The sequence below is a fragment of the Mytilus trossulus genome, chromosome 9 (genome assembly GCF_036588685.1).
Source record: "Mytilus trossulus isolate FHL-02 chromosome 9, PNRI_Mtr1.1.1.hap1, whole genome shotgun sequence".
NCBI lineage: Eukaryota > Metazoa > Mollusca > Bivalvia > Mytilida > Mytilidae > Mytilus > Mytilus trossulus.
Genome location: NC_086381.1, coordinates 49143681 through 49158765, shown reverse-complemented (window position 1 = coordinate 49158765; position 15085 = coordinate 49143681). Strand labels below are relative to the sequence as shown.

The window sequence follows — 15085 nt, the reverse complement described above, 5'->3', positions numbered from 1 at the left end:
GTGTAGATAAGAGAGGTATGTATGCATTTACTTTGTTGTATTAAACCTTTAATATGATGGAAACATACACAATGTTTATATAATACTGCAACTATTATTCTTTTTGAACTTAATAATTGCAATTACTTCTGGTAAAATGGCAACTTAGGCTTGATTGAACAATTCATTTTTTGTTTATTGCTTACCTTACAAAAATATTTAATTCAATTACATGTGGTCATCTTAACCAGAAATGGAAATTGATAACCTCTAGTGGCCTTAGCATGCTAGTAACTTCTGGTCACCCTAATCATATATTGGATTTTTTGTGACCTCTGGTTACCTTATGTCAATATTGGATTTGGTTACCTCTGGTCACCTTATTCAAATATAAGATTTGATGACCTCTGGTCACCTTATGTTAATATTGAATTTGGTTATCTCTGGTCACTCATGTTTATATTGGATTATGTTATCTCTTGTCACCTTATGTTAATATTGGATTTGGTTACCTCTGGTCACCTTATTCATATATTAGATTTGTTTATCTCTGGTCACCTTCTGTTTATATTTTTGATTTGGTTATCTCTGGTCACCTTATGCTTATATTGGATTTGGTTACCTCTGGTCACCTTATGGTAATATTAGATTTGGTTACCTCTGGTCACTTTATGTAAATATTAGATTTGGTGACCTCTGGTCACCTCATGTTAATATTGGATTTGATTATCTCTGGTCGCCTTACGTTTATATTGGTTTGGTTACCTCTGGTCACTTTATGTTAATATTGGATTTGGTTACCTCTGGTCACCTTATGTTAATATTAGATTTGGTTACCTCTGGTCACCTTATGTTAATATTGGATTTGATTATCTCTGGTCACATTATGTTACTATTAGATTATGTGACCTCAGGTCACTTTATGTTAATATTGGGTTTGGTTACCTCTGGTCACCTTATGTTAATATTAGATTTGGTTACCTCTGGTCACCTTATGCAGAATTCAGATTTGGTTATGTCTGGTAATTAACATTTACATACAACTAGTTGATGTTTTTCATATCATTTGTAGAACGTTTGAGACAATCAAAGAAAGGGAGAAAAAAAGAAGAACAGGTTTAATATACATTATGGGTTCAACAAGAATATAGAAAATTATTACATAAAGTTTGATATATCGATAAAACTTTACACAATGAACATTTATCTTTCCCGATCATCTACAAGCAAATCTAAGAAAAATCCTTGATCTTTCAAATATTGCCAAGAGCATGGACAGTTGATAATTTAGTCAATTTCTACTTATACTCATCAGATACGTTTGGATAAATAAAATTGAACTTACTAATACAGTTATTATATGTTTATCTTCTTTTTTCAGAAGTCGTCAGAAAGTGTAGATAAGAGAGGTATGTATGCATTTACTTTGTTGTATTAAACCTTTAATATGATGGAAACATACACAATGTTTATATAATACTGCAACTATTATTCTTTTTGAACTTAATAATTGCAATTACTTCTGGTAAAATGGCAACTTAGGCTTGATTGAACAATTAATTTTTTGTTTATTGCTTACCTTACAAAAATATTTAATTCAATTACATGTGGTCATCTTAACCAGAAATGGAAATTGATAACCTCTAGTGGCCTTAGCATGCTAGTAACTTCTGGTCACCCTAATCATATATTGGATTTTTTGTGACCTCTGGTTACCTTATGTCAATATTGGATTTGGTTACCTCTGGTCACCTTATTCAAATATAAGATTTGATGACCTCTGGTCACCTTATGTTTATTTTTGATTTGGTTATCTCTGGTCACCTTATTCATATGTTAGATTTGGTTATCTGTGGTCACCTACTTGTTTATATTGGATTTTGTTACCTCTGGTCACCTTATGGTAATATTAGATTTGGTTACCTCTGGTCACCTTATGTAAATATTAGATTTGGTGACCTATGGTCACCTTATGTTAATATTAGATTTGGTTACATCTGGTCACCTTATGTTTATATTGGATTGGTTACCTCTGTTCTCCTTATGTTTATATTAGATTTAGTTATTTCTGGTCACCTTATGTTTATTTTGGATTTTGTTATCTTTTGTCACCTTATGTTGATATTGGATTTGGTTACCTCTGGTCACCTTATTTCTATATTAGATGTGGTTACCTCTGGGCACCTACTTGTTTATATTGGATTTGGTTACCTCTGGTCACCTTATGTCTATATTAGATTTGGTTACCTCTGGGCACCTTATGTTAATATTAGATTTGGTAATCTTTGGTCAACTTATGTTAATATTGGATTTGCTTATCTCTGGTCACCTTATGTTACTATTGGATTTGGTTACCTCTGATCAACTTATGTTTATATTGGATTTGGTTACCTCTGGTCACCTTTTGTTAATATTAGATTTGGTTACCTCTGGTCACCTTAGGTTAATATTAGATTTGGTGACGACTTATGGTCACCTTATGTTAATATTGGATTTGGTTATCTCTGGTCTCCTTATGTTTACATTGGATTTGGTTATCTCTGGTCACCTTATGTTTATATAGGAATTTGTTATCTCTATTCACCTTATGTTTATATTGAATTGGTTACCTCAGGTTAACTTATCTTTATATTAGATTTGGTTATTTCTGGTCACCTAATATTTATATTGGATTGGTTACCTCTGGCCATCTTATGTTTATATTAAATTTGGTTATTTCTGGTCACCTTATGTTTATATTTGATTTGGTTATCTCTTGTCACCTTATGTTAATATTGAATTTGGTTACTTCTTGTCACCTTATGTTTATATTGGATTTGGTTACCTCTGGTTACCTTATGCTTATATTAGATTTGTTTACCTCTGGTCACCTAATGTTATTATTGGATTTGGTTACGTCTGGTCACCTTATGTTAATGTTAGATTTGTTAACCTCTGGTCACCTTATGTTAATATTGGATTAGGTAACCTCTGGTCACCTTATGTTAATATTGGATGAAGGTTACCTCTGGTCACCTTATGTTAATATTGGATTAAGGTTACCTCTGGTCACCTTATGCAGATTTCAGAGTTGGTTATCTCTGGTAATTAACATTTACATACAACTAGTTGATGTTTTTTTATATCATTTGTAGAAAGTTTGAGACAATCAAAGAAAGAGAAAAAAAGAAGAAGAACAGGTCTAATATACATTTTGGGTTCAACAAGAATATATAATATTATTACATTAAGTTTGATATGCCTAAAAAACTTTTCACAATGAACATTATCTTTCATGATCATCTTCAAACAAATCTTAGGAAAATCCTTGACCTTGCAAACATTGTCAAGATCATTGACAGGTGATAATTAAGTAAAATAATACTGATCCTCATAAGATACTTCCGGATAAATAAAATTGAATTTACTAATACATTTATCATATATTTATCTTCATTTTTCAGAAGTCCTCAGAAAATGTAGATGAGAGCGGTATGCATGCATTTAATTTATGGTGACAAACCTTTAATATGATGAAAAAATGCACTATGCTTATATAATGCTGCAAATATAATTCTTTTTGAACTTAAATCTTGCAATCGTTTCTGGTAAAATGGCCACTTAGGCTTGATATAACAAATCATTGTTTGTTTCTTGATTACCTTACATACATATTTAATTTGATTACATCTAAATCAGAAATGGGATTTGTTAACCTGTGGTGGCCTTAACATGCCAGAATGGGGTAACTTCTGGTCACCAAATTCATATATTGGATTTGGTGACATCTGGTTACCTTATGTTAATAGATTTGGTGACCTCTGACCACATTATGTTCATATTGGATTTGGTTACCTCTGGTCACGTTATGCTGATTTAAGATTTGGTTACCTCTGGTCATAAAAACATAAGTCAGGTAATGTTTTTTTTATCATTTGTTGGAAATGTAAGACAATCGAAGAGCAGGAAAAAAGAACAAGAACAGGTTTGATATACATTACTGGTTCAGCAAGACTAAACTTTATTGTATATTAGTGAATACACTTGATTCTCAAAGAAAACAGTGTAAGTTGTTTAAAATACATAAATTGGTGATCTCGTGTTTTTTTTTTTAAATCATTTATAGAGTAGTAGGTAAGGAATGGTGAATGGGTCGAAAGGAACGATCAAACTGAAATTTGGACAACAAACTGACAAAGCTGGGCAAAAAAAAAAAAAAAAATTAAATTCAAATTGCAATCATTATAATTCAAAATAGAAAAATTAAACTGATGAACATAAACCCCACCAAAAACCAGGGTGGTCTCATGTTACCTAGAATGGTTAGCAAATACAGCTCATTATGCGGTGCCCATAATATTTTTCATGCTAGATTTTAGGATCCCTTGGTATATTACTGTATCATTAGAAATCATATGTCTACTGTGAATCATATACATGTCGCTTTGCCAATCTGTAAAACATTTTTTTAAGTTGTAAGAATTTTCATAACGATGCTTAATATGTCTTATTACATGTATTGTTTTAGCTTGACTGCAAGAAAAGATCACAACTGTATTTCACTTCATTTTCAGGTGAGGTTGACTATCAAGTTAAACATGTTAAATACTTTAACCGAGACTCTTGTCGATAAAGAATCAACCAAAAAGGCTGTATGCCGAAAAATGAAAGTGATATCTGCCCCAAAAAAGGGTGGCATTGAAAAAACTAAGTAAGTGTTTGAGGGGAATTCAATTGTTCAGATTTTACGAACATTGGATCTATAATGGCTACAAAGGCAATCGTCTTCTTGGCATCTTTATTACATACTAAGAGTTTAGAATAAAATACACAATAGAAAATGCAAACAACTAGATTAACATGAAATATATAAAACATACATTTTCCAAATACCATGATCATTATATTCCAATAAAGGTTGATTAATCATGCATTGTGACCAGAGGTTACCAAAGCAAATATTTTTAAACGGTGACCGGAGGTTACTAAAATTAATATCTGTGTATGTTGACCAAAGGTAACCCCATTCCAAATCTGTAAAGGGTGACCAGAGGTAACTTAAATTAATATATGTATACGATGCCCGGAGGTAATCTCATTCAATAATATGAAAGGGTTACCAAATTCGAAATCTGTGTAAGGGGACCGGAGGGAAACATACAAACATAGCTAATATCTGTGTAGGGTGACCAGAGGTAACCACATTCAATATCTTTTAAGTTGACCAAAGATATTCATTATTTATGAATTGTAACCATAAGTAACATAAGCCAATTTATTGTAGGGTGAACAAAAGTAACCATTTTCAATATATGTGTAGGATGACCAGAGGTAACCAAAGCCAATTTATGTGTGGGTGACCAGAGGTTACCATGTTTAAAATATATGTAGGGCGACCAGAGGTAACCATAGTCAATATCTGTTTAGGGTGACCAGAGGTAATCATATCCAATATCTTTGTAAGGTGACCAGAGGTAGCCTTATTCAATATCTGTGTAAGGTGACCATAGATAACCTTATTCAATATCTGTGTAGGGGGACCAGAGGTAACCATATTCACAATTTTGGTAGGGTGGCCAGAGGACATCATAGTCAATATATGTGTAGGGTGACCAGAGGTAACAATATTCAATATATTTGTAGGGTGACAAGAGCTAACCACATTCAACATCTTGGTAGTGGGACCAGAGATTACCAAATTAAACATCTAAGTAGGGTATATAAAGGTACCTAAATTCAATATTTATGCATGGTGTCTAAAGCAATTATTTTTTATCTGTGTATGGTGATCCAAGGTAACCACATTCCAAAAAAGCCAATTGCTATATATATTTGTTGACAACGGCAACATAATTAAATATATGTGTACAGCGACCAGAAGTTACTAGATAAATATATTTATTATAAAAGTAGCGCAAAAAGTGTGAATCGAGATAACCGATGCTAAACAAATTCAATTTTTGTAAATTGTAATCAAGGGTAACATAAGCCAATTTATCTTTTTAGGAGACCAAAGATAAACATATGCAATATCTGTGTAGGGTGACCAGGGGTAACCATATTCAAAATGTTGGTTGGGTGACCAGAGGTCACCATATTCAATATCTTTGAAGGGTGACCATAGTCAATATATGTAAAGGATGACCAGAGGTAATCACATTCGATATCTGTAATGGTTTACCAGAGGTTACCTTTTCCAATGTGTGTGAAGGTTGATCAGAGGTTACAACGTTCAATATATGAGTTGGGTGACCGAAGTTTACAAAATTAAATATAAGTAGGCTAAATATACGTAACCATATTCAATATTGATGCACGGTGACTAGAGGTAACCAAATTTTATATTTGTGTACGAAAAGAGGTTATCACATTCAAAATATGTGAAGGGTGACCAGAGGTACTGTTACCCCATTCAATATATGTGTATGGTCACTTGAGGTATTTAAAATTCATATATGTATAAGGTGACCAAAGGTCACCAAATTCAATATTTTAGTAAAACATGTATAATTAATTATATAAAAACTCCACAGTCATCAGTACACTTTCGTTATTACGGGACTTACGAAAGAACTCACAAGATAGGAGCGTTCAAGGCATCTAACATCATTCACATGATTAAGACGATTCCTGCTGTTCCTTACTTTTTTAATGTTGTAAATGTCTTCTGGTATATCTGATTACTCCTCGGTTTTTATTGTTTTTGTCTTAGTAGGGGGACCAGAGATTACCAAAATCAAGACCTATTTAGGGTGACACACGGTAGTAAAAGCCACTGAACTAGTATATATTTGTTTAGGGGCCAGCTGAAGGACGCCTCCGGGTGCGGGAATTTCTCGCTACATTGAAGACCTGTTGGTGACCTTCTCCTTTTGTTTTTTTATGTGGTCGGGTTGTTGTCTCTTTGACACATTCCCCATTTCCCATCTAAATTTTATCTTATAATTTGTCGATAAATTCAATATATGTGAAGGGTGACCAGAGGTTATCAATTCAGTATCTTATTATTTGTAGGTAAATTCAATATATGTAAAGGATGATCAGAGGTTACCAAATTCAATATATGTGTGGGTTGACCAGAGGTCATCACAATTAATAATAAAAAAGGTGACAAGATGTAACGAAATTCAATATCTGTGAAAGGTTGCCGGGGTGACCAGAGGTAACCAAATTCAATATCTTATAATTTTTAAGCGAATTCAATACATGTGTTGGGTGACCACAGTTAACCAAATTCAATATATGGGTAGGGTGACCAGAAGTCACCACATATAATTATCTAAAACGTGACAGGATGTAACAAATTTCAATATATGTTTAGGGTGTCGAGGTTGACCAATGGTTACCAAATTCAGTATTTTATAATTTGTAGGTAAATTCAATATAAGTGAAGGGTGACCAGAGGTTACCAAATTCAATATATGTGTAGGGTGACCAGAGGTCACCACAATTAATTATGTAAAAGGTGACAAGATGTAACGAAATTCAATATCTGTGTAGGGGGGGGGGGGGGGGGGGGCATTCAATATCTATATTTGTGTCAGGTAATTGGAAGAACCACTATAAATTTATCTGCAAAGGGAGTAAGGTTAATAAAGTAACTATGTATTTGTATCAAATGACCAGTGTAACTGTAAGCACAATTAGTTTCTGTGTAGGGATACCAGAGGTAACCAATGGCAGTATAAAGTAGCCTGAGTGCGAGGCATACCATCTTTTTAGTTATATGTCATGAGAGTGCAATATAGGCCATTAGGTTATTTTTTTTCTAAAAAATAAGCCATGTCACTCGCTTTAAGATATTAATAGAGTAAAGGGTGACTCTTCTATTCATTTTCAATTGTTTTGTTTGAGTGAATCATTATGATAATTGATTATTTGTGTATTTTCTTTACTTTATGTATGTCTCTCAACAGAATCCTTTGAAATATGGTAATTCCGTAACTTTGCATTAAGCTAATATCCGTATTACATAGCAGCAATTATAAACTTTGTATCCCCTTAGTAACGTACTTTCACTTTAAACCGGAAATCATGTACTATTTTTTGTCGCGTATAGACTCAATTTTAACCGTTTCTGTTCAGGTGACCAGTGGGCACCGTTCAGCGTAACTATTATCCTTGTGCTGATGGAGTAAGGGAAAAAAGTTCCGGAACGGAAACGCAATCGGAACAACTCGGCCTTTCTGGTTGCACGAAGAATTGTACTGCGTAGCGAGAATGGCCGAGTAGTTACGATTGAACGGAAACGATCACTGTCCGGAGTTTGAGAAAACCAAAGACTGAGCAATACGAACCCCACCAAAAACTTGGGAGTTCCCATGTTTTACGGAATGTAAGCAAATCCTGCTCCACTTGTATTGTTGATTTTCCTTCTACAGCATTTCTCCCACTTCTATTACATGTATTGTTTATGATCCTTCCTTCAATAGTATTGCATATTTTCTTTCGATAGTAGTGTCATTCTCTTTCGATGGAATTGTGTGTTTGCTTTCGTTTATTTTACTTCGAAAGTATACATTAATTAGTTATTCATTTTTACAATTATCCAAACAACGGTTGCTATAAATGACTAAGCCACGCAAGTCAGGGTTACATTTTACGCATGAAGAATCACCAAAAGTTTAGAATCTATCAAGTTATGTCAAATTTAGAATCCTAATTGTTTTCACGAAAATGAATTTCTTTACTTTCTCGTACATTGGTACCTAGCTAAGGCCAGTCCTCAAACGTCTCTGTATTTAAACAGGTTGGTTTCTTTATATGGAATTAGTACAAAAAGTAGAATGCGTATTATGAGTGATCTAAATGAAGTAGAGGATGTATTTCATTTTATTTTACAACGTCAAAAATATACTGATAACTTTATCAACAAATATAATTGGTTCTAAGCTTGTAGATAAGTTTAGTTATCTTGGTATTTTGTTAAATTTTAATGGTAAATATAATGTGTTACAGCAGAAACTCTCAGAACAGGGTAGAAAAGCTGTGTTTGCCTTAAGGAGAAATGTAAAAGATATATATTTGAATTTTGTAACTTTACTTTCACTTTTTGATACCTATATAAACAGTGTACTTTGTTATGGTTGTGAAATTTGGGGTGCTCACAAGGCACCTGCTATAGAAAGGATACATCTGGGCTATTGTAAAAATATTATGAAAGTAAAAAGCTCTACTAGTAATGTCATGGTGTACTATGAGGTAGGTAGATTACCATTATTGCACACCAGAAAATGTCGAATGTTTAAATACTGGTTTAAGCTGTTATGTACTACAAACTGTATTTTGAAAAACTGTTACTTTTTTTTATATGACGATTTACAAAAATGTCCAAATAATAAGACAAATTGGTTGTTTTTTATTAAAAATGAGTTGCTCAGCATAGGTTTAGGTGATATTTGGTATAATCAAGGTTTATGCTTAGATAGTAAGCTCTCCAGTAGTTTTTACTTGATAATTAAACAACGACTGTTTGATTGTTTGAAGCAAGATTTTGACAGCCAAATGAATAATTTAGTTAAATGTACAAGTTATAGATATATGGTTCAAAATTTGTGTTTACAAAATTATTTATGTAAACCAATACCAGTTATTTATAAGACATGTACATGTATTACCAAAATAAGACTTAGTAGTCATGATTTAGCTATAGAATGTGGTCGCTATTCTGCAATTCCAAGAAGTAATAGAATATGTAGTTTTTGTAAAAACGACATTGAAGATGAGATGCATTTTATTTTAAAATGACCTACTTATCAAGGTCTTAGATCTTATTTTATAAAACCATATTATTGGAGAAAACCTTCTATGTATAAATATATACAATTAATGAGTTCTAATAATCTTAAAGAATTATGTAATTTGGGTACATTTATATTTCGTGCACAAAAATTAAGATCTAACATGATGTAATATGTTTAACACATTACCTTCTGCTATCTATGTATACTTGTGTACTTTATATGTTGTATGCCTATAGTTGTTATGACTTTGGTAAATAAAGATATATACACATTAAAGCTTCAACACGTTAGTTAGTACTGAATTACTTTCTTTTGAAAACACGAAAGTACTTTGTAATTTTGGAAAGCACTCGTTTTCTGCGTTTTTATTTAGTGTAGTAAGAAACAATATTTAAGAAACATTAATTTTATAATAAAATTGAGAATGGAAAAGGAGAATGTGTCAAAGAAATAACAACCAACCAAAAAGCTGAAACACCTAAGTCGTCGAATGGGTCTTCAACAAAACAATAAAAGTCCACGTCAGGAGGCTGGCTTTATCCGGTTATTAAACACAAAACATATTATCACATGTCAGTTCAATGTGACCTTTTACAAATATTCTTACATATTCAAATATTAGTATATGTATTCAGAACCTGACAAACTGTTAACCGTGTGACGGATATATCTGACACCACTGACTTATCAATCTGTCTGCCTTGTTATCAACTTGTAAATTGTATACTAAGGCATGATACCATAGAGACCGGTATATATATACGTATGTATACACATTGTCATTTCTAAATTGTAAACAATTGAACAGACGAAAACCATGTATTATATAGTTAATTACCACAGCTTATTGTTTGCCAGTTTCACAAAGCTGTTATAAGCAGTGGTAAATAATAAAAGAATCAATCATTAAAAGTGTTAATTAAAGTTGTCGGTATAGTGGAAAAAAATAACCAAAAGATACATAAATATGATTTGACAACTAAATCGTTTATCTATTTGTTTGTGCATTTTAAATAGACGGCGGCTTTCCAGTTGGAAATTTCGTCTCTGTGGATATTGGATGGAACATGTTTACTCCTATTTAGACGAATGTCAAGTTATATCTACAAAAAAGAACAAAAGGCAAATTGACACAGGCTGTAGGATAGATGGATATTATATCTATGGTAAATACAACATGCTCTGAAAATGAAAACGAGGCGAATGGATCTGTTGGCTGTAACAGTGATTCGTTGTATGAAGACTACACATCTTACGATGAACATATTGCTGGAATTTATTTGTGGCAAATCGTAGCACCGATCATGATAATTTTCGGAAACTTTGGAAGTATCTTGTGTGTAATTGTTTTAAATAGAAAATCTATTCGACAGTATACTATTTCGGTATTTCTAACGTCGATGGCTATTTCAGACACCGTGGCACTGAACACTGGTCTTCTCAGAAACTGGATATTATATACATTTGATAAAGATATACGGTTATCATCAGATATACTTTGCCGTTTCCATACGTGGCTATTATATTTTGCTCTCTCCTTTTCTGCTTGGATGTTAGTAGCGGTTACTATAGTACGTGCTGGATTGGTTTGTTTTCCTAACAAAATGAAGTTTTTATGCACCAAACAAAAAGCACTAGTGTCTATTGTTATCATAGCAGTCGTGTTGTCTTGTTCAAAACTTCCCATATTATTCGGTGTAGGTGATATACTTGAATACCACAATGGCACAATGACAATTCAGCATTGTGTGTATTTGACAAAGAAATATAAATTATTTTTCAACACTATTGGATCTTGGTTGGATTTGGTCTCATTTTGCGTCATACCTTCTGTTTTACTCATTGTTGGCAATACAATTATCATATATAAAGTCATCAAGTCAAGGCAAAGGGTTGGAGCAGCACAACAACCGACAAACGACTATCGACAACGAAACCAAGGACAAAAGTCCAAAATATCGTCCATGACAACAATGCTGGTAGGGCTTAACACTGTATTCCTAGTGTCATCAATACCTATCAGTGTGTATGTAATCGGGTATAAACAATGGTACGAGGAAGGAGATACACATGACCTTGCTGTACTTGGTTTGATGTGGCCTATCACAAATATTCTCATGTATTCAAATAATACCTTTAATTTCGCTCTGTATATTCTTAGCGGGAAACTTATCAGAAAAGAAGCATTAAAACTATTGTGTTGTTCTAAGACAAATATTAACGCAGATACAGAACTCGCCGCGAATCGGCAACCAGAAGCAAATGGTATACAGAGAGTGCGGCATAACAGGATACTGACTAATAATATGGCTCTACAAAGTGTCACACGGATGAGTGATATTAAAATACGAAATTTGAGAAATTTAATACAGATTGGCGAGATAGTTCGACAACAACGAATACAGATGATTGACGAAATGTCCCAACCAAAAGTAGAACAGAATGTATGAATAATTCGATGTAAGGGATACAGAGTGGCGAAATGTGAAACAGAAAAGCAAGATCGATGTAAAGAATACGGAGTGGCGAAATGTGAAACAGAAAAGCGAGATCGATGGAAATGATACGGAGTGGCGAAATGTGAAACAGAAAAGCGAGATCGATGAAAAGGATACAGTGGCGAAATGTGAAACAGAAAAGCGAGATTGATGTAAAGGATAGAGTGGCGAAATGTGAACATGAAAGCCAGATCGATGTAAATGGTACAGAGTGGCGAAATGTGAAACAGAAAAGCCAGATCGATGTAAAGGATACGCAGTGGCGACATGTAAAACAGAAAAGCGAGATCGATGATCCAGTAACATTGAACACGCACTAGTGAAAACAGAAATGATATTATAGTTTTTAGAAATGTATTTAATTATGTTTTCAATACCATTATGATATAAATTCAATTAGCGCTCTTTTACGAAATTATTCTTGATCTTATAATTCTGACTGATGGTGAAACTTTATCAATGTTTTCCTAAATGATTCTGGTACAAATACCAACAAAGGACTGACATTTTTATTGGGGTTTTTTCGAGGTTTTATTCCAGACTCTGTTTGGTATACTTAAAATATTTATTTTATCATCGGAGAAAATTATTGCACACTGTATTTAATTCAAGTTTTAGTTTTCATATGAGTACTTTTAGCAAATTGTCGTAAAGTTTTTGGTATTTTCAGGTTTAGACACGGTAATACGATAACAGTTTTGTTAATTTGTTCTTCGCTATACACTAGATAATAATAACAGCTGTTATACAATAATAATATTTATGATATTGATATATTCACTAAATGGTGTTTAAAAAATTTAAAGTATGAGTTTTAATGTTTTTAAAGATACAACTACAGTTTAGTAGTGCAAAAGGCGAATAATATAGTGCAATGGTACGTTAAGAACATGGGCTGAGAATTTTAGCGTTCACTTGTCATGTATTAACCTGCACACATATCCTTAATCGGAGGTGAACATAAAGTCAGTACTGAATCGAGTAATGAAATCATATTGAAAGACAACGTGAAACAACCTAACAAGCTTCCAACAAAAATATTGGACGAAAATATAAACATTGCAAGAGTACAAAAAACATGGTAGACATCAAAACTTCAACCAGGTGCTCCATAGGTCCGCAGAGGTCGAACCCTGAACAATTGGGGCAAGTATAGAACACAACTTTCAAGCTTGATACAGCTCTGAATTTGGGTTGTAATCGAATTTTAGACATAATATGAGTTTCTGACACAAAACAAACGTTAAGATCTTACAAATCTACTGTGCAATATTATGCAATTAAAGATTTCTTGAAACAAACCTATTCAAAAATTTGATATTTGGAAATAAAATTGACAACTTCTACCCCCCACCCCCCCCCCTTCCTTTGTTGCAACAAGTCCAAAACCTGCACTTCTTTATGCACGATTTTCAAGTATTGTAAGGGAGGTAAATCTGAACATACCCAACATTGTATGTTAAATGTTTTTGCTTTACCTCCCTTACACTGCTTTTAAATTATCTTAATTGTCCACTTTGCCCCTAGTTTCAAAACATTTTGAGCAATAACCCCCCAAATTCATTACTAGCCATTCCTTCATGGTATGGAAACTTGTATAATTCTATAGATTCATACATGCTTATTTTGGGCCCCTAATTCCTAAACTATTTGGACCATAACCCAATTAATCAATCCAAAGCTTCCTTTAGTGTATTGAACCTTCTGGTAAAAATTCAGAGTTCCATTCACTAAAACAAAAGTTATTGTCCGGAAACTCAATGTGTTTTTGGAGGACGACAACGCAGACAACGACATGATACCATTATACGATACAAAATTTTTTTGGCTGTCGTATTAAAAGGGATATTGCAGAATGGAATTGTATTTGCAAATTGCCGCATGACTGGTGTGTGGTTTCACCAAAAATGCGTCAGACAAAAAATTAAAGTGCTGTCATTGCAAATAAATATTTAAAAAAATGTATGCATGCAATATTATAAAAATCAACTTATGTTAAAAGTTTTCAAGTTTTATTTTAGTACATACTACTAGTCCCATCATATATTGTGGTGCATTAATGTTACAATATCACAATGTAACCGTAGACACAAATATTATTGTTACATTCGTAATTAATCAGTTCCTTACCCAACCCCGCATTCCCGTAATTAGTCTCCAAAGTAACAATAATTATTTTATCATTGTAACATTTCTATGTAACAGTAGCCAGTGCCTATATAAAAATGAGAAAATCTGCCATGAGTTCCAATGAGACAACTCTCCATCCCAGTCACATTGTATAAAAAGTTTACAATTTTATAGGTCAAAGTATATAATTTTAGCCATGTTGACCATGCTGGTTCGCAAGTTCATATCTAATACATATATATATCCTAATAATGATTGGCTTAACCAAGGGTGCACTTGTTTCTAGTAAGCCGGTCATGCGCCGGTCATGTGAATGGCGTACGCCTATTTGTGCGAGAAACAAGTGGAACGGCTTAAATACCGGCAAATCTAACATGGCTGCTCAAGGACCATTACTACCAGCTATAATAGGTAATGGCCTATTCCAGCTGTTTGAGGACGATGAAGAAGGAAAATTGCAACTATATCTTTCACAGACTGAATTGTGATATTTTTATTAAACGTTCGCAACTTAACCCTAGTTTTTGGTGGGGTTCGTGTTGTTTTTTCTTTAGTTTTCTATGTTGTGTCATGTGTACTATTATTTTTCTGTTTGTCTGTTTCATTTTAACCATGGCGTTGTCAGTTTGTTTTAGATTTATGAGTTTGACTGTCCCTTTGGTATCTTTCGTCCTGCTTTTAACAAAAACGTTCTCAAGAGCGAGAAAGCATTGATATACGTTGATAACTTATTAACAATTAACAACAGGATAAATA

General features: G+C 33.1%; 1 protein-coding gene and 1 long non-coding RNA gene across 2 annotated transcripts; both read left to right on the top strand.

The window, feature by feature from the left end:
• The first annotated feature begins 1061 nt into the window (after positions 1-1061).
• LOC134683963 (uncharacterized) lies at positions 1062-5677 on the top strand. Its single transcript, XR_010101127.1, has 5 exons — positions 1062-1095; positions 1361-1388; positions 3114-3158; positions 3423-3450; positions 5602-5677. It is a non-coding gene; the product is annotated as an uncharacterized LOC134683963 (long non-coding RNA).
• Positions 5678-10587: 4910 nt separating this feature from the next.
• On the top strand, positions 10588-12674 carry LOC134683962 (growth hormone secretagogue receptor type 1-like). Its single transcript, XM_063543268.1, has one exon. The coding sequence runs from the start codon at positions 10850-10852 to the stop codon at positions 12149-12151; it is 1302 nt and encodes a 433-aa protein (XP_063399338.1). The 5' UTR covers positions 10588-10849; the 3' UTR covers positions 12152-12674.
• The last annotated feature ends 2411 nt before the right edge of the window (positions 12675-15085 follow it).